The sequence below is a fragment of the Micromesistius poutassou genome (assembly GCF_964030765.1).
Source record: "Micromesistius poutassou genome assembly, chromosome: 2".
In the NCBI taxonomy this organism is placed as follows: Eukaryota; Metazoa; Chordata; class Actinopteri; order Gadiformes; family Gadidae; genus Micromesistius; species Micromesistius poutassou.
The window spans coordinates 2,788,747-2,806,695 of NC_140272.1; the positions used below are offsets into that span (position 1 = coordinate 2,788,747).

At 44.0% G+C, this 17,949-nt stretch overlaps 3 protein-coding genes across 3 annotated transcripts; all 3 read right to left on the reverse strand.

Annotated features, from left to right (window-relative positions):
* Positions 1-4,008: 4,008 nt before the first annotated feature.
* On the reverse strand, positions 4,009-7,581 carry hyal1 (hyaluronidase 1). The gene is made up of 4 exons (XM_084463641.1): positions 7,481-7,581; positions 4,980-5,887; positions 4,758-4,847; positions 4,009-4,540 (listed from the first exon to the last, which is right to left on the reverse strand). The coding sequence occupies exons 2-4, from the start codon at positions 5,883-5,885 to the stop codon at positions 4,217-4,219; spliced, it is 1,320 nt and encodes a 439-aa protein (XP_084319767.1). The 5' UTR covers positions 5,886-5,887; positions 7,481-7,581; the 3' UTR covers positions 4,009-4,216.
* Positions 7,582-9,276: 1,695 nt separating this feature from the next.
* hyal2a (hyaluronidase 2a) lies at positions 9,277-13,351 on the reverse strand. The gene is made up of 4 exons (XM_084463640.1): positions 13,129-13,351; positions 11,765-12,737; positions 11,175-11,264; positions 9,277-10,404 (listed from the first exon to the last, which is right to left on the reverse strand). The coding sequence occupies exons 2-4, from the start codon at positions 12,689-12,691 to the stop codon at positions 10,021-10,023; spliced, it is 1,401 nt and encodes a 466-aa protein (XP_084319766.1). The 5' UTR covers positions 12,692-12,737; positions 13,129-13,351; the 3' UTR covers positions 9,277-10,020.
* Positions 13,352-15,599: 2,248 nt separating this feature from the next.
* tusc2a (tumor suppressor 2, mitochondrial calcium regulator a) lies at positions 15,600-17,714 on the reverse strand. Its single transcript, XM_084464327.1, has 4 exons — positions 17,591-17,714; positions 16,657-16,899; positions 16,452-16,572; positions 15,600-16,322 (listed from the first exon to the last, which is right to left on the reverse strand). The coding sequence occupies exons 2-4, from the start codon at positions 16,809-16,811 to the stop codon at positions 16,257-16,259; spliced, it is 342 nt and encodes a 113-aa protein (XP_084320453.1). The 5' UTR covers positions 16,812-16,899; positions 17,591-17,714; the 3' UTR covers positions 15,600-16,256.
* Between the last annotated feature and the right edge of the window lie 235 nt (positions 17,715-17,949).

Consider the following 17,949-nt stretch of genomic DNA (forward strand, 5'->3'; position numbering starts at 1 on the left):
TTGTCCCTTCTCCTTTCTGTCGCTGCCGCTTAGTGCTGATTTAATTTCCCTCATCACCGTTCACGGAGAGACGCCATCAGTAAGGGGTGTCAGGTCAGAAACCACTTTGCTTGACAGTCTTCACCACCACCGCTCTCAGATGATAGGTTTGGAAAAAACCCAGGATAAAACCAGGACATTTAGCAACAGATGTGAGTCAGTGTAGCCCTGGGGCAACGCGTATCAATGTAGACACAGGAAGGGGAGTCAATAGGACACAGGGCACGACCGCACTCACATTAGGTAATGCGATTACCGTATCTACACATGCAGCGCTAAAGCAAAGAGTCGGTAGGTCTGTGTGAAGGCTGAGCAGGCCCTTGACTCCTTTGAAGGACGCAGACAAATTTAAAGCCAGCAGCGGGGGTCTAGGTGGAGCTCCCCCTCCCCCCCACAGGGCAACACAGCGACACATCACTGCCGAAAGGACGGAGGAAACAAGAGGCTTTTAGAGTTCACAGGTCACAGGAAAAGTACGAGAAGGTTTTTGAACAACGGCTTTTTCAGCTGCAGCTAAACGAAGACAGCAGGGTGGTCAGGGTTTAACGTGTGGAGGTCGGGTTCAGAACTTATAAAAATCGCTATAATGAGCTTGGTTTTGATTGCTGACTGAGGAGGTCACGTATGATTGGCTTAGTTGATCATGTGAATTGGCAATAGTTCAGTTTTAGGTGGAATGCCATTATCTCACAGCCAGAAGCACTGCCATGTAGAGGGGGAAGAAGCCCACACAGCTTAGCTAATAACTTTCCTGTTTCACCGGAACACCTGAGGCCTCATTTTCTGGATTTCTTTCCATTACATTCGATCCCACTCTATTTCATGCCTTTTAAAAGGAACATAACATAAACGACCCCCCCCCCCACCCCCACCCCCTTGCTGTAGACAGTGGGAATCTATGATTTTACGCTCCCAAAGTAAAGAAAACAGCCCAATGATAACAGCAAAGAGCCATGGCAAACGTCAGTCAGCGCGAAAGGCAGCCATTACTCTGAAACACAGTTCCACATCATTTAACACAAAACTACTTCTCCCCGTGCCGTCTTCTCTTGCTGTCATTATGAAGCAATTACACATACTAGACACACATTGTGCCTGGAACACACTGGACTGGACAACTGGACGGAGAGCAACTGTGTCTACAAGAAAGGGGTAAAGACCTAAGGTATCTTGAAGTGTGGTTTTTCAAAAACCTCTGATCTGTTTCTCATTTCCTCACAATCAACAAACGGTGATGAAATGTGAAGACAGGAGGCCTTCTGGGACCATGTTATTCCAGTCCAATTCTCCTCGGGGTGAAGGAAAAGGCCATTCTATCAACCATCCACCATTTTGGTGTGGCAGTAGATTTCTCGATAACAGCCATGTGACACGTCTCTTAAATCACTCAAGGTCATCTTTCTCATTTTCTTTCATGTCTTTTTTTTTTTTTTTTGGGGGGGGGGGGGGTGCTAGTTTCATCAATCGAAGTAAAGTAAACAGGTTGAGAAAATAAATTGTCCCGTATAAAAGGTTCCAGCGATTCCTCATGGTCGTGAAATGTATTTGAATAACTCTACACCATGTTTGATGTATACATGTCTCAGTATGATCTGTCTCGTTACAGCCAGCTTTGGGTACAACTTATCGAAGACACAATGCTGAGATGGAGGTGACAAATTGTCGTTCCACACTTGCATGATACACCAACTGATCCAGTCACACAACCCATAGCCATTTACCCCCAACACACCCATTAACTCTTTCATACCCACACAAACAAAGTACACAGAATCCAACAAAGACATTACCTGACATGATGACAAAATGTTGAGACAAAACACAAACAGACATATGACCATAGCTTGTAACACGTCTAGACTATCGCCTACTGGCCACAAGCATTTGTGCTGGGTATAATAATAACAGTAATAATAGGCTCTTCGATTTGCGGCTAAAGATTTACTTAGAACAAATAGGCCCTCTTCACACATAACTGCAGTCCTGTAGCTACATTGCTCAAACACAATTGTCAAATTTGCAGACGACACTCCAGTGGTCAGGCTCATCAGCAATAATGATGAGACGGCATACAGGGAAGAGGTCCGGCACCTGGCAGAGTGGTGCACCTACAACAACCTCAACACAAACAAGACCAAAGAGATAATCGTGGACTTCAGAAGGAACAAAACAGGCACGCACCTCCGTGTCCATACATATCAATGGGGAGGAGGTCAAGCGTGTCACCAGCTTTAAGTTCCTTGGAGTGCACATCTCTGAGGACCTCTCCTGGACCCCCAACATCACAACCATCATCACGAAGGCCCACAATTGCATGTTCTTCCTCAGGAAACTGGTTAAAGTCCATCTGTCCTCCCAAGTGCTGCTAAACTTCTACCGCTGTACCATTGAGAGCATCCTCACCACCTGCATCTAGGGATGTCACGAGAACCGATACTTCGGTACCAAGTCGATACCAAAATTCAAAAAACGTGACGGTACTCGTTTTTCTTAGTACCGTAGGTACCGAGGATGCAATTCCTCTGGACGTCACGTGGGCAGCATATACACCTACACGGGAACATGGAAGACGGCAGCTGCAGCGAGTGCGACGGCTCCGCCTCGACTCGTCGATAAAAAGAATAACAAGAGTCGCGTCTGGAAGTACTTTGCCTTTGGAACGCTGCGCAGCGCGACTGTTTCAGACGGGACCCGTTTCAATGTTGCGCTTCTAAACACGCAACAATTAATTGCCGACTGCGTTCGGCATCACTTACTTGATGTTGTTTTGATTGAAGATCGGCAGGTTGTAGTAGGTGCGGCGGTGAATGTGTGCGTGTGTGTTGCGAGCGTATGCAATTTCAAAGTAAACAAACCAACTCAAAGCCGATGCATGCATCCAAAATTATTCGTTCAAAACCAAATAAACAAATCAAAAACAGCGTTGCTTATTCGCTTCAAATACTTTTTCTTTTCAAAACTTGGTTAATTAATACGGCGCGGTACCGAGCAGTTGAAAACAATGTTAGCGTCTTCTGTGGCTGCCTTGCGCACCTGCGTTATATTAGCCTACTTAATATTAGGTTGGAAGTTATGTTTTAAACCCCGCCATGCACGTAAGTGTAAACGCCAGCCGCATAGCTTTCAGCGCGTATTAATTTTTTTAAATTATTATTACTTGAACGCTACATGCCACAGTTCTTTTTTTGTAATGTTAATAGTGGTTTATTTTTATTCATTACTTGAAGGCTACATGCCAGTGCCACTGCTTTTTGGAATGTTTAAATGTTTTTAATAAATAAAGTACATGGGATTTATTGTTTTGTTTTTGACCGTGGTATCGAATTGGGTATCGAGAATCGGCAACTGCACCATCAAGGACCGAAAATCACTGCTGAGGATGGTGAAGATGGCCCACCGCATCACCAAGACCACACTCTATACCATAACCTCACTATATGGAGAGGTGCCTACGAAAGGCACGCAACATCATAAAGGACACATCTCGCCCCAACCATGGACTGTTCAGCCTTCAACGTGGCACTCGCTCTGGGGCACGCTACCCAGGCAAAACAAACAGGACTAAGAACAGCTTCTTCCCCTCAGCTGTCAGACTGCTTACAAAGCACCCATCCCTATCTCATGCTGCCTGGTCCCTACAGCTCACTCGCACTTTCTTTTTACACTACTTGCACATTACTGTAATTACAAATTTTGTATTTAACTATTTGCTGCACAGACATTATACTGTGCATATATTCATAGATGCATGTTGCTCAAACTGATGTTTGCCCTCTGGTTAGACCCGCGTATATTTCGTTGCATTGTAACCTGTTACTGTGTAATGACAATAAAGTGAATCTAATCTAATCTAATATGCTCATTTACCAAAACACAGACCAAGCAATCGTCATGCATTGTTATCTGGAGATACATCAAATGTAATATTTGCCTTAGATTAGACATTTAAAGAAACAAAAAAAGTTGTAGTTCAATTCAATTTTATTTGTAAAGCCCTTAATCACTGGTACAGTCCCAAAGCCAAACATTTATGACATAGTGGAATGTGACAAACCTAGGCTAGGCAAAACCATGCTGCTGCTGGGCCATGACACACAGTCAAAAATACCCCCATTTAGCAGGGTTGTGCAAAATAACCTTGGTCCCACTTTTCCCCCATGTAGCCCATTGTAGTGCTTTAAAGTGGTTTGGTGCAGCTCTCCCCAGACCAGCCAGAGTAGCACACACATTTAAACTGGGACTTTATGTTCGGGGCCAGCCTGGACTGGACTGGCTGTTCCAGCACTCTGTAAGACCTCCCTCCTCCGGGCTTGTCATCGGACACCACCTTCCAGAATGCGGGGTCGAGGTGGAGGTATGCCCGGGAGGACGGCTCCCTCCTCTGGCATCTGCCCCTGGATGAACACATGGCCTGGCCACACAGAAAGGCTGCAGACGTGACGTTCACCACGTAGTGCCCCAAGGTCTCATCGATGTAGGCCTTGGTCATTTCACAATTAGCCTAAGAAAAGGAAGATCAAAGAAAAATCAACAGCGGATCGATCAAAAATGATTGATCAATCAAAAAAGATTGCAGCCATTACATTTCTCAAAAAAAGTGGACCCACCCCGCCCACAACTCTACAAATCAATTCAAATGACCAACCATTTCCAACACACTAGAATGTTTGACGTGGGGGGGGGGGGGGCGGGGAATAACAAAGGAAGGGTGGTCCTACCTTGGATTTTGCAAACAGGCCGTCTCCCCAGAGCACAACCCCCGAGGCTCCGACCGCCGCACTCTCTCCGATGGTGTACACCAGATGTTCCTGCAATCCAATACACACCATGAGGGGCCCGCCGCTCTCCCATCAACACCACCATTACCGTCCTGCGTTCACATGACCCATATAGCAGAAACCCAACACCACCGCCGCCCTTCCCACCGCACACGGCCTTGCCTGGGAGAGGAAATCCAGGGAGTAGGTGTAGACGATGCGGGAGTACGGGATCACAGGGGCCATGGCGGGCCTCCTCTGTGCCCCCACCCTCATGGCCTCCATGATGCGGTGGTGACTGTACAGCAGGACTTCCTTGTGGAGATCCCGCAGACCGATGTCCAGGTAGATGTCAGGGTACAGGGCCGTGGACACCTTCCACAGCCAGGACAGCTGGTTGTTCCTCTGGATCGCCACAGGCGGGCAGGCGCCCGTGTAGTTGGCGTCTTTGCGGCTGTAGTAGTTGTAGCAGCTGGGGAAGCCGTAGAAGCCCCAGAGACCGCCCGGCCGCTCCTTCTCCGCCATGCTCAACGTTCCCTCCATGAAGTCTCGGGCGCCCGCCTCAAACTCTTTGACGGCCTCGGCCTCTATCTGAGCAGGGCTCCAGTCGGGGTGTTTGGACCTTACCAGTGCCCTGGAGCCCTCCCAGTACACCTCCATGGTATCCCAGTTCCTCTTCCACACCGGTCTCCAGCTTTCCCAGTCCACCACGGCCAGGCCCCGGAAGTCCCGGTCGGGGATGTCTGCGTTGATGTCCCGGGCCGCCGCCCGGAGGTGGTCGGCCAGGCTGGCGTTCTGCGGCACCCCGCCGTTGATCGCCACCCCCCGGTTGTATCTGGGATAGAGCCCGAGTTTATCGGCGTAGAATATGGTTATGTCGTCTCCCATGAAGCTTTGTTTGTGGTTCCGGACGATGTTGAACACCCCCAGGTCCAGCTCCACGCCGAAGCGGGACCGGCAGTTGGCCGTCGGGGCGTTCCAGACGGCAGCGAACGGGACTTGGGAAAGGGGAGACGCCGCATACTGCTGTCCTAATGAGAGACGGATCAGCACCGCATGCAGAACCAGGAGCGGAATAGAGGAGCACATACCTGGAGAATAAAGGATCAACAATTACAAATTCTGGAAAACTGGAAAATACAATGTTTAGAGGCTAGTTTTTGGATAGGTTTTTATGTATGTGAAATTGAAACAAATTTTAAAAGATTACTTGGATATTTGACTATTTTGCGCATTGTTTTACATACATTTATAATAGCAGCTAAAACCCTTTGAGATTGTTAAATGTCTAACATCGATGTAAAATACATTTCAGGTTTGTTGGAGACAAAGAGAGGAAACAATTACAAGAAAAAAGAGGGAGCTGTGGATAATAGGTCCTGTAACATTTTATTTCTCAACCATATACTTAATAGTGATTTTTAACCAGAAAAACCCCATCTCCCAATTTACTTGTATTTGTTTACAGGCCACTCTTGGCTTCTCAAATATGGCAGTGGCATTGACCTATAGCAGCAAACAGAACAAAGCTGTCAATACAGCGTCTTTGTATATTTGTGGTCAATAATAATGGTCATATCTGTCAATATACATATATAATATATAACAGTGCTCTTGCATATTAAACCCTCACTCGTTCCTTGATCCTTATTCAAGATCCTTATTTCAATTTAATGTGAACATATTATGTTAATATAAATGAAATGAAAGTCTAGATCTTGTGATGATGCTGTCGATGCAATGGTTATATAAAATAACCTACTCAGTCCACTATCAGTCTCATTTGGAAACAAATAATCTTTGTACACAAATAAGGAACCTCCACAAGCTGGTCTTCATACCAGCCAAATGAAGAACATCCGGACTGGGACTTTGTTGTGAAAGAGGAAGCCTGAATGCCCTGGAGCATTGTATATTGGCAGTAATGAACCCTTGTAGAAGCTGTACAGCCAAGCTAGTCAGAAGCGGAAGGGACGGCCACAACCCAACGTGAAGCCAAAGTGCATTACAGTTGTATGAGGCAGATAGTGTGAAAATAATTTAATCGTCTTCCTAAATTACAGACTTCTCTAGGTAGGAATATTGCTCACATTTTACTTGTCATGATTATGAGACAGAACCCAAACTTGATGTGGCAGTTCGAGACAATTTCAACTGGTGGGGGGGCAGGCTGAGGCCAGTCACATTACACCTTATTGTTCTGTTAGTTCTCGTTGGCTAAAAGTAATTCTGTGATAATTGTGTGTAATGTGGGGGACACTGCCCCCCCACGGGCTCCCCCTTAGTAGCCTACCGCCAGTGACGTTTTGAAAACATTGTCTCCCATTGGCGAGAATTCTGATTAAATTATCTCTCAACCCTCAACCCAATTCAATTTTCCATTTAATTTAGCCTATACAACTGCAATATATCTGCGTGACGTGACGTCTACAGAAATCGAGAAGACGCAGAAAAGTGGAAAACCTGTGCGTTGTGACATTTGCGCTTCATTACCAATAATGCCATCCTAACGACGTCAACGTGTTCTAGGCTGTATTAACCTTTTGCTGTCTTATTGATTTTGTAAAGTCAACCAAATCGTAATTCTTGCATGTCCATTTATGAAAAACGAATATATTCTCTTAATACAGTGGATACGAATGACATTATAATCAAATAAATATGTAAAAAGATTTAGTACGTACCTATACCGCTATAACTACTGGCAGCAGATTATGTTGGCTTGCAGCATGTTTTGATTTTGTCTTGTGAAGTCTTGTGATCAATGAAAATAGTTTTATTCTTCTTCTTCTTCTGTTGCTGTTGGTGGAGGCGGTCCGTTTAGACGTGCATATACCACCACCTGCTGCACTGGAGTGGGCATCTCAGATAAACATGAATAAACTAGGGCTGTCAAATTAACGCGTTAATTTCGATTAATTAATCACAGAAAGAATTTTAAAAAAGCGTTATAGTGCCCTCTAGAGTCAAAACAAAGTATTGTATATTTTTTGCCTGAGATGCATTGCATCTTGAGTGAGATGGAAATATTATTAATTTGATCTTAAAATGCAACGTCCACTAGGCCTACTATCCTTTCCTGCATATCTCACTCACTTATGCAGTTGTTTTTTCTCTAGATCATATTTACACAGCATTAATAAATGTTAGATTGTTTCCTCTACCAAACACTTTAGGTGTAAGTTTTTACACCAAAAGTGCTTACCCTGCTCCATACTTCCTCTCTCTACAACACATCCCCTCCCTCCCTCTGATTTATGTAAGTTAGCCTTAAGTCATGTGTAATAATGTCTCCCCTTGATACTTTTGTCCCTGTGTTTCTGCCAGTTGTCCACATTCCCTTTGCTGTGAAATGGTTTTCATTTCCCTGCGTCCGCATGCTATTTCAGTATCTATCTCATCTCTCTTCCCAGAACCTCCAAGCCACTGCATTAGCCCTCTCATTACCGTGAACATGCTGCTGGCTCGCACCCAACTAAAACACACCACCAGCTCCATCCTCTCTACCACATCACCACCATCTCCAATTAGTTGTCTCCATCTGACCAACCGGACTTGATACTATTGAGGACTGCTGCTGAATCTCAACCGCGTTCTCAGATGTTTAATCTCTCCTACCCATCGTATTTTACAATTCAACCATTATGGCCATCATCTCAGCAATTTCTGAACAGCTCTGTATTTCAACATGTAATTCTGATAAAGGCCTACAGCCCAGCTCCTACCTGACCGCTAATTGGGTCCTTTGTGCCATCTATACGTTTATTGTAGAGTCCGCCGAGGCTATTGCAATTTAAAGATACAGGCACATTTGAAGTTTTGGATCAATCATCAAACCCCACAAAACATGCTTTAAAACGCTACCATCCTCTCTAAAAGGTGTATTTATATCGAAGCCTTTTGATTGGATAATTGCCTTTGGTTGAGGGTATCCTTACTGCAGTCTAGTTTATTTGATGTATGCACGTCATGCAAGTCACTACCAATCTACATCGAAAATGTAAATGCATGTTAAAATCTCTCTCAACTCTTTTTGTAGTTGAAAATAGCTCTGGCTTAACCAAACCCTGTAATTACCCCGGGCAAGAGTATGGGCTTGATGCATGCAAAACTCCCTCTAGTGCGCTCAAACTTTAGCCTACTAGTCTGCTAGCTGCCACATTTCACATTGTACACTAAAATTGGTTTGAGTCATTAAACGTTGTTCTTTGAGGGACATTATTAAGTTCTGCAGCTTTATCTACACTTCCCTGATCGCCAAGATTTTTTTTTTTTTTTTCGACATGGCATATACCGCTTGGGGAAAAGATGACATAATTAGGTCTAGTTTGCCTCGTAGAACACAACATAGAATCTCAAAAATAAAAACAGGCAAGGCCTATTTGGCCTATTTTGGCACTGTTTATATCATAGTCCATCTACAATTCCTAAGCTGCCCATTGCCCAATCATTTTTGTTGTAATAAATCTAAGACAAAACAGGTGGTAAAAACGAAATATTTATTTTCCTTATCAAAACATGTATGAAATAAAATACTTGGGAGGGAGAAGCCCTAATGCAATTGAAATGATAATCTCAGGGTTTTCTACATTTGATCGTAGCTGGTAAAGGAAAGTACAAAAATGAACGGCCTCTGCATTTACAATAAAAGTGCTGTTGAACTAGAAGTCAGACATTTGTGACGTTTTTTGTGTAGTAGTCATGTTCTGTAAAATATTGAGGACATTAAATGAGATACTGAAAATACATTCAAATAAATATTAATGCATAGCCTTCCGCACACAGTTAAGATGCCAGTGAAAAGTCTTTGGATGAGGCCCACTAGAGTCATCTTGTGCCGACACCAGAGCTAAGTGCAACACTCTGACATCTACCTATTGATCAGATGCACAATACAAATATATGTTCATATCAGAATCACATTAGCCTATCAGTTACTCCAATCACATTACATTTCCCCTGGGAAAAATCAAGGGAATGGGAGACGGATGATTAAAATCCACTTATAATGCAAGTGGCAACGGAGAGCAAAATGTAAACACAAATCCTTTCCAGCAAGCTCTCTATCTCATGAAGTATATTTAAAAAACACAGACAGCTACGACTCTCATGTCGACAACGTCCCTGCATCCCCGTCCGCCACGTCACTGTACAGCAGACACGAGCCCTTCATCATGTACATCTACAATTTGGCATACGCTAAAAATACTGCAATGCATCATGGTTAGCCGAGAAGTAGAGAGACGAGCAGCAGAGGGGTGGCCAGCATCACCACCACCGACGCCACGGTGGCCCGGGCCGCCCCCTTCGGCTGATTACACCCATCACCATGGTAACCGTTGTAACAGCGGCACTGGAAATCCTCCTGGAACGCGCTCCTCTCTGCGTCGCCGAGCGCGCCGGTGACCGCCAGCTTCCCGCCCTGAGCGGCGATGGCGTGAGAGAGCGGGTCGAGGTGCAGGTAGACGTCGGCGTCGGGCTGTCGCCGCTGGCAACGGCCGTGAGAAGCACAAAGGGCCTGGCTGCATAACTCTGCTGCCGTGGAGACGTTGAGCAAATATTCCCCCAGCTGACCGCGCAAATAATCATTCAGGCTGGAGCAGCTGACCTGGTCAAGGAGGTGGGGGTGGGGGGGGATACAGAACATGTGATTTAAGGCCGAACAAAGGGAGACAAACTCAAAAGACCCACTCACTGCTAAATGGGATGTTGTGAATGGATTTTAGGCAATGTGGTAACGTGCAGCAGTCTTAGGTTCAAGCAAAGTAATTGGAGAAGTGAAATATTTTGTTTTAAAAATAAGATGTATATCTAAATATATATAAAACTTAACTTCCTCGTTCTATTTTAACATGAAGAAATACTTCTCTGCCATTTCATATCAACAGTTGCACTTCCCTTCCTCTTTCACAACAAAGTCCCAGTCCAGATGTTTGGACTGGGCTGTTTGGCTGGTATGAAGACCAGCTTGTGGAGGTTCCTCATTTCGTGTACATAGTTGTCACCCTTATTTGTTTCCAAATGAGTAAAGTGATAGTGGACTGAATATGTTACTTGAATAACAATTGCATCGACAGCATCATCACAAGATCTAGACTTTTCATTTAATTTATATTAACAAAAGTACTATGAAATCCTCATGATCAAATCCCTTTGTGGTCAGGTCATTTAAAACCAGTACCACAAATGGCCACCCAAAGTTAATGTAACATACATATTCAGCCATAACAAAAAAAAAAACGCTTGCCCTGTCTTTCCATACAGCTACACGTAGACTGACGGCCAACATCTGACAAAGAGTTCAGAAGCACCACTTGAGGGAGGGGAAAAAGTGAATTGTTCTGCTGGTGTCAAAAGTCCAAGTGTGCTGACGCTTACTTTACTGCTTGCATACGTCGACTCTCCCCACAGGATGACCCCGGCCGCTCCCAACGCCACGCTCTCCCCGATGGTGGACACCAGATCTGCCTGGACATGACACATGAGGCAGAACCTCAATCTTTAAATAACATAACAGGGCAGGTCTCATTTGTGCTAGTCAAGTTCAAAGGATTTTTGCCGGAGGGTGTGTGTGTTGGGGGGGGGTTCCTGAAAGCTTAGGCTAACCAGCTCTTATCTGTACCTTAACGCAAAAGGAAGTACTGAAATGAGTGTTGGCGTGATTTGCAGCTGGACCAACACCCATCCTCCCCTGCTTTTCAGAAATGCCTCAGAAATGGATATTATATGTGCTGTCCCTGTGCCAGGATGTAACAGGAAAAGACTGCAGTTGCAGATAAGAATTTGAATCGCTCAGCATAGAACAATGAAGAAAACCTGTCATGCAGTGAAACGCATGACATTATCATGACTGCAGGGATGGGAAACAATCCCTTTGTAAACAGTTAAAAGACAATACACTAGTAATGAATGCATACATTTGGGAAATTATACATAAGTAAGGCACGACTGGTATGGTGTTTCCTCACCTCCGTCAACAGCTCCAGAGAGTTGGCGTAGGTGGGCCGTGCGTACACAAACACTGGCCGCGCCAGGCCATCTCCAGATGACGCCAGACGCATGCCCTCTTTCACGCGGTTCCGGACAAATTGCCGCCCGGAGGCAGAGGACTTGAGCACGGGGCTCATGTAGATGGAGGGGAAGAGCGCCGTGCTCTCCGTCCACAGCCACTTCAGCTGCTCGTTGCGAGCCACCTCCACGTCGGGGCATCGGCCGGTGTAGTTCTCCACGGTGCGCCTGTAGTCGTGGTTGTAGCAGTCGGGGAACAGGTAAAAGCCCCACAGCTGGTTGGGCCTCAGGTATTTGGCTTGCTTCAGGGTCTCCAGCATAAACTTGCGGGCGGACATCTCAAACTCCTGTTGAGCGACCTTCCCCACCCGTTCTGTGGGCCAGGAGGGGTTCTTTTGGGCCACAAGCTGGCGGGAGCGACTGCGGTACACATCTTTGGTTTCCCAGTTCCGTATCCAGAGTGGGCGCCACTCTTCCCAGTCAATGACAGCCAGGCCCTTAGCTTGTTTCTCGCGAATGTACTTCTGCACACCTTCCGGCATCTTATCCAGATGCTCTTTGAGACTGGCTACCTGGGGCAGCCCACCATTCACTGCAGTACCATCTGGCTGGTAGTATGGATACAAGCCCAGGCGGTCTTTATAGAAGATGGTTAGGTTCTGTTTGACAAAGGCCTCATTGGGTGAGGCCACAATCTGGAACTGGCCCAACTGAAAATGAACACCGTGGCGGGGGGCACAGTCCTCCGTGGGTGCGTTCCAGGCCAGGAGCACTGGCTTTTGAGAGAAGAGGGGCCATCTCGTGGGCTTGAGGTCCAAAGCCCAGAGGCAGTCCAACAGTAGGATAATCGGTAGCAGTGTTTTTAGATCCGCCTGAGCCCGCAACATGTCTTCAAGTGTGAATGCACAGAGATTGCCGTGACTCTATGCTCTCCTTAGGAAATGTACAAATGGGAGAGAAAAAAAAAATGCTTGACTATCCAGCGAAATGTCACAAGAATGAAGATAACACTGCACAACGCAACTACAATGCTCTTTGGTGGAAAAGGTCAGAATAAAAGTTATAGTAGAGTCAAACACATAAAAAATGATAATGCAATGCCTAAAATATTGCAACTACAATTTTAAAGCAAGAATATATGAGGGATGGACCAGGACACTCAAACTGGGAATCCACACTGCCATTGCCTTAAATGATCGTACATTTAACCCACCTTCATTTATCAGAGTATAGTTCTAACTCACTTCGTTTAAGAGAGGAATAAAGTATCTTTAAGGAATTGCCTACAATCGTTGCCTACAATCGTATTTGTAAACGTGCTTACCTTTATATGTAGACTTAGGAAGCATTCCAAAAGTAAAAGTTTCTTCAGAGTTTATCCAAAGTTTTTGATCTTATTTCAAACTAAAATATGTTACTCGAAAACGTATGTTTGGGCCTGAAGGGAAACGTCAAAAGTCTCGAACGGCATTCGTAGTAACATACAATCCGACTTCTGAACTTCGTCGCTGTGTGCAATACTGTTACCCCCTGTGATGTTGTCAGTGGAGAGCAATGGTTGAGAGCCATTCGGCTTTCCCTAGTGCCAAACTATTCCAGGATGTTCCATTCAGAATCAAAGGGGGGAGTGGCGAAAAGTCCGTTAACTCTGTAGGCGTTTTTAATTTCCTCAACTGACATCCGTCCTAACCTCAAAGTTCAGTTTAATGTCATGTAAAAAAAGAAGAAGGTTGAACTACTTTAAAACATTTTGGATTTTAGTTGCACGTCTCTGAAACGAAATGCATCCCATTTAAACAATAAATGAAACAGTCCGAAAAAATGTGGCACCAACTTGTAATAGATTTGTTATAGTTATTCAGACTCAGGCCATTCCCAGTGCGTATTTTAAAAGTAATTCCAATGCAATGATCACTGTTATATATACAAGGGCCAATTAAATTGCCATCACTTTGAAATGTTCTCCTTGATTGCAATAAGGATACCATGTTATTAATAATAATATGAACTAATTTATTTTTCAACGTACATTGTTTTCTTAAATTGCTTCACTAATTACACCAACGAGTCCAAAACTATGCCCAGCCCAACTTGAGCAATTTGTAAATGCATGAAAAATTGCTCAGTTATTCCAAAATAGGACCTTCTACTTGTTTTACATTATGGACAGGGCAAGGCATCTGGCGTGCAGATGTCACTGCTTGGGGCAAGTGATGACGGCCTTTGGCAACGGTTCAATAGAGTAACAAAGTACCACATGCTGTTTAAGGAACCCCATCAAGCATCAAGGAGTTTCTGAAATGCAGCATGAGTGTTAGGCACTTATTATAGCCTATATACGATTCATTCATTTAATATAGATGTTCTACTAAAGGGCATGCACAAGGCAAGCAAGGCAATTATTGTACAATTATTTTTAAAAGTAAGAAGGTGAGTGTGAATACTAAAAAATCTAATAATAATATATAATATATAATGAAAATGTGAATGATAATAAAGTGGGGTTTCATTATTTAAGAGACTATAAAACGGAATTCAGTAACGTGAAATCCGCAATTGCAGGGGGACATCTCCTCTTTCTACATATGTCTACTGAAGGTATGTTCACTGAAGTATGTCCCGACATGCTTGGACATGCGACCGGGGGGGGGGCCGACGTGAGAGCAGCTGTGTTTCCTGTGTCATGGCTGTTCTTCTGATGTCTTGCTCTGCTGACTCACTGGCCTGTGTCATCAGTTTCTCTGGCTGCTTTCCCCCCTCCCCATGTGAATCTAGGATGTGTTACGTCAGTAGGAATCAAAAGGGGATGGAACAGAACAACATTGAGGCCATCCAATTCCCCCTGGCCTTCACTTCCTGTTGACCCCCAAGATGTCCCGTCTTCAGCGGCCGTCAGGAAGCCAAGACAATGGCCGGGAAACGGGATATGCGCCCTTCCACTTTCAGTGAGCGTCCAACATCAGAGGCTTGTGATTTCAAATCTGTAAAAGTGTGTGCTTGGCAAAACCAAATAGCAGACAGGGACTGCAATTGCCCCCTAGCCGCCCAGATAAAGTGTAAAATACCTTCTAGCTTTTTAGATAAAGGCACAGAATCCTAAGTCATAAACAGAATCATAACTGTGCACCATATATTATAAGTATCATTAATCTAATGTAATTTATCTTTAAGTATTTAGCAATAGTGCCAAGCCAACCGTGTTACACTATAAACTTCACAGGTTTTCTCAAACACGTTAAGACTTTAACACTATATTACGCATAATATAATTGATCACAATGCAGGGTTTTATGAACATCCTATATGTGAAGTTCTGTTACAAAAAAAATATTCTTAAAGCACTTCAGCTATGCGTAGGAAAAATCACAGGGATTTTATGCCAAACCAACCCAAACACATTACTCAATTATAAGGAATTCCTGCCCACCATGTATATTATCATAAAGATTAATTTGTTGCATGTAATAATAATCTAGTCATTAAATCAGACCATAATTGTCATTCAAAATGTAATGAGCATGCTGAATCAAAAGCCCTCTGCTGCCCCCTAGAGCAGTGGTGTTATACAAGTCCATCCATAGGACAAATATTTAATTAAAACCCAAGGGACACTGAACGTGTTAAAACAATGATAAACGTAACATTTATAAAGTTAAAATCCAAAAATGTAGCATGAACAACTATTATGGTGTCATCTAGTTTTCCCAGCCAACCTTGACAGCCTAATTGAAAATAAAAATATCTAAATTGGTTCAGAGGAGAAAAAGATACATCTACTCCACACAAGAATCCGAGTAAAGCATTTATTCAAGTCTTCCAAACTCTAAATTATTTACATCATATCACTAGTGCAGGTCTGAGCCCAAACAACAGACGTGACACATGACAATATATTACAAGGATGTGACTTTATATACAAAGAATATCACAACGCATATTCCTAGCACTACTTCATAACTTCAGTCCTCATTCTTTCACTCGCACAAACCTATATGTACACAAGTACACATAACAGTCACACGCTAACACCCTTTGCTACATTTCACAGAGGTTAAAGCCTTTTCACATCTACGATATTCTCATGTTGCAAACATATAACAGGTGAAGCACATCTTTACTTGATGTTTGCATACTGGTTGCCAAAGTGTGGGGTCATTAAAAAAAAAAAAAGACAAGTTAACAGATTTGTAAAATTGAGAATGTCACCATGCTCAACTACCGTCACATTTCTGCAGTGTACATGTTCACATTGCATTTTTGTCAGCTGACTTTTATATTCATTAGGCCTCGTTCCATCTTCGCACGTCCTGCCTACCAGAGCCAAAACTGTGGTCTGACGAAAATACTTCAGCCGAAACAACTGGCCAGTGGCTCCTCACAAGCATTCATAACAGCAGATTGACTAGCACGTCTGTGGGTATCCTACATGGTGGAAAGACCTGCTGTGACTCCTCACACTTCACAGAGAATAACAGGAAAGTCTGCATGAATACGGGGGTGGTCCAGCCGCACAATTCCCTAATGAAACAAGTAAAACAAAACAAAACAAAACAAAAAGGAATGCATTGATGAGAAAAGTTTATACAACATTGAAGCAAACACAGAAATAAACAATTAACAATTTATTTACAGGTTCTATCAGCATACCTGAGGAATTAGATTCTTCTGAATTCTCTTCAGCTTGGACTTCCTCCTGCCATTTTTTGTCACAACAGTCTCTTCATAGAACTCGTGTGCCAGGTCCCCATCCTCATCGAAGTACAAGGAACTAGGAACACAGAAACAATGTGTACAATACTTGCAGGGCAGCGTTCTCTCACATCACTCAAAATGACGTCCTCAAACATCTTACCTTCTCCTCGTGAAGACAAAAGGTGTGGCACTTCTGGAGCCTTTGAGTCGAGCCACGGACTGGTCGCTAATATCACTGGCTGAATCACCTCCAACTCCTGAGCCTGAGAAAGGCCAGACGCCTTTGGCTTTGGACGTACTTCCTCCCATCTTCATCGAAGATTCATAGTCTCCAGTTCAGGCTGAGCCGTTTTCCTCTGCGATAAACAGGGTGAGTGTTTTGGACCCGGATTGTTTACAAAACCTAGGATCCGAATAAAAGGTTAAAAATGCTGGAGTGACACATGATCTAACTGACAGTGGTGGAAAAGAAACGAGACTTAGCAGCCAGACATATGCCAAATCAGAGGAAAGCACTTACTCTAACCCTCCCCGTGTATTTCCATCTAAAGGGATTGATTCGCTCAAGGAGTTAGCCTCACAGCGACTGTAGGCTAACTCCAGCTTTAAGGTGTATGGTACATGACTTGATGTCTAACTGGTTAGACTGTTTATCCATGGTGATATATCGACAGCCAGATAATTACCGTGCATGGCTGTTGTGAAGTTAATAACGTGTTTGGGTTTAATAACCTTTGAAATTAACTCGTAGGCCTTCGACGCAACCCTGCGCTATATTCATCACATCATGTACTGTTAGCCAGGTTAGCTGTCTAGCTAACATGAATGTAACTAGTATACGGTTGCTCCGTCAACCACACATTCCATAATATGTATTTCAATTAGTAAACGAACTGTAAATGAAAAGCAATGTGCGGTTAACGACTTAGTTTGGACATGGGTTAGCCTGTAATACTGGCCAGGCTAAACACGTTGTCAACAGCTAGCTTAAGCTCTGAAACCCATCTACGTATAACACAACATTAAAAAGCAACGCCCGTTAAAGAAAATAACTTCGCAAAAAGTTGTTATCTTATTGTGTGAACAACCCATACCTGCTTTATCCAGCATCAAAATACATTGCCTACGCTATAGGTGCACAAGGAAGCTAGGGCTCCAGTCGCTGGCAACGGCTTCTAGATATTCCAGCAGAACGGGTCATGTGACCTAGAAGGCAGATATCTGACAGCTGCGACTGGGCCGGCAGGAGGCAGCCTACTACAGTTCCTACAATGACATGGAGAAAGCAATGACTGGTCATTTAGTGGTTCTCAGCTAGTCTAGCCTCAGGACCCACGTGTCATTAAGTAATGTCCCACAACTAAACATTTCTAACAATAATGCAGTTTTCAACAATGTTTTCATAAACATTTAAATTCAGGGCATTGAGCAGACGCTTTTATCAAGTGACTTA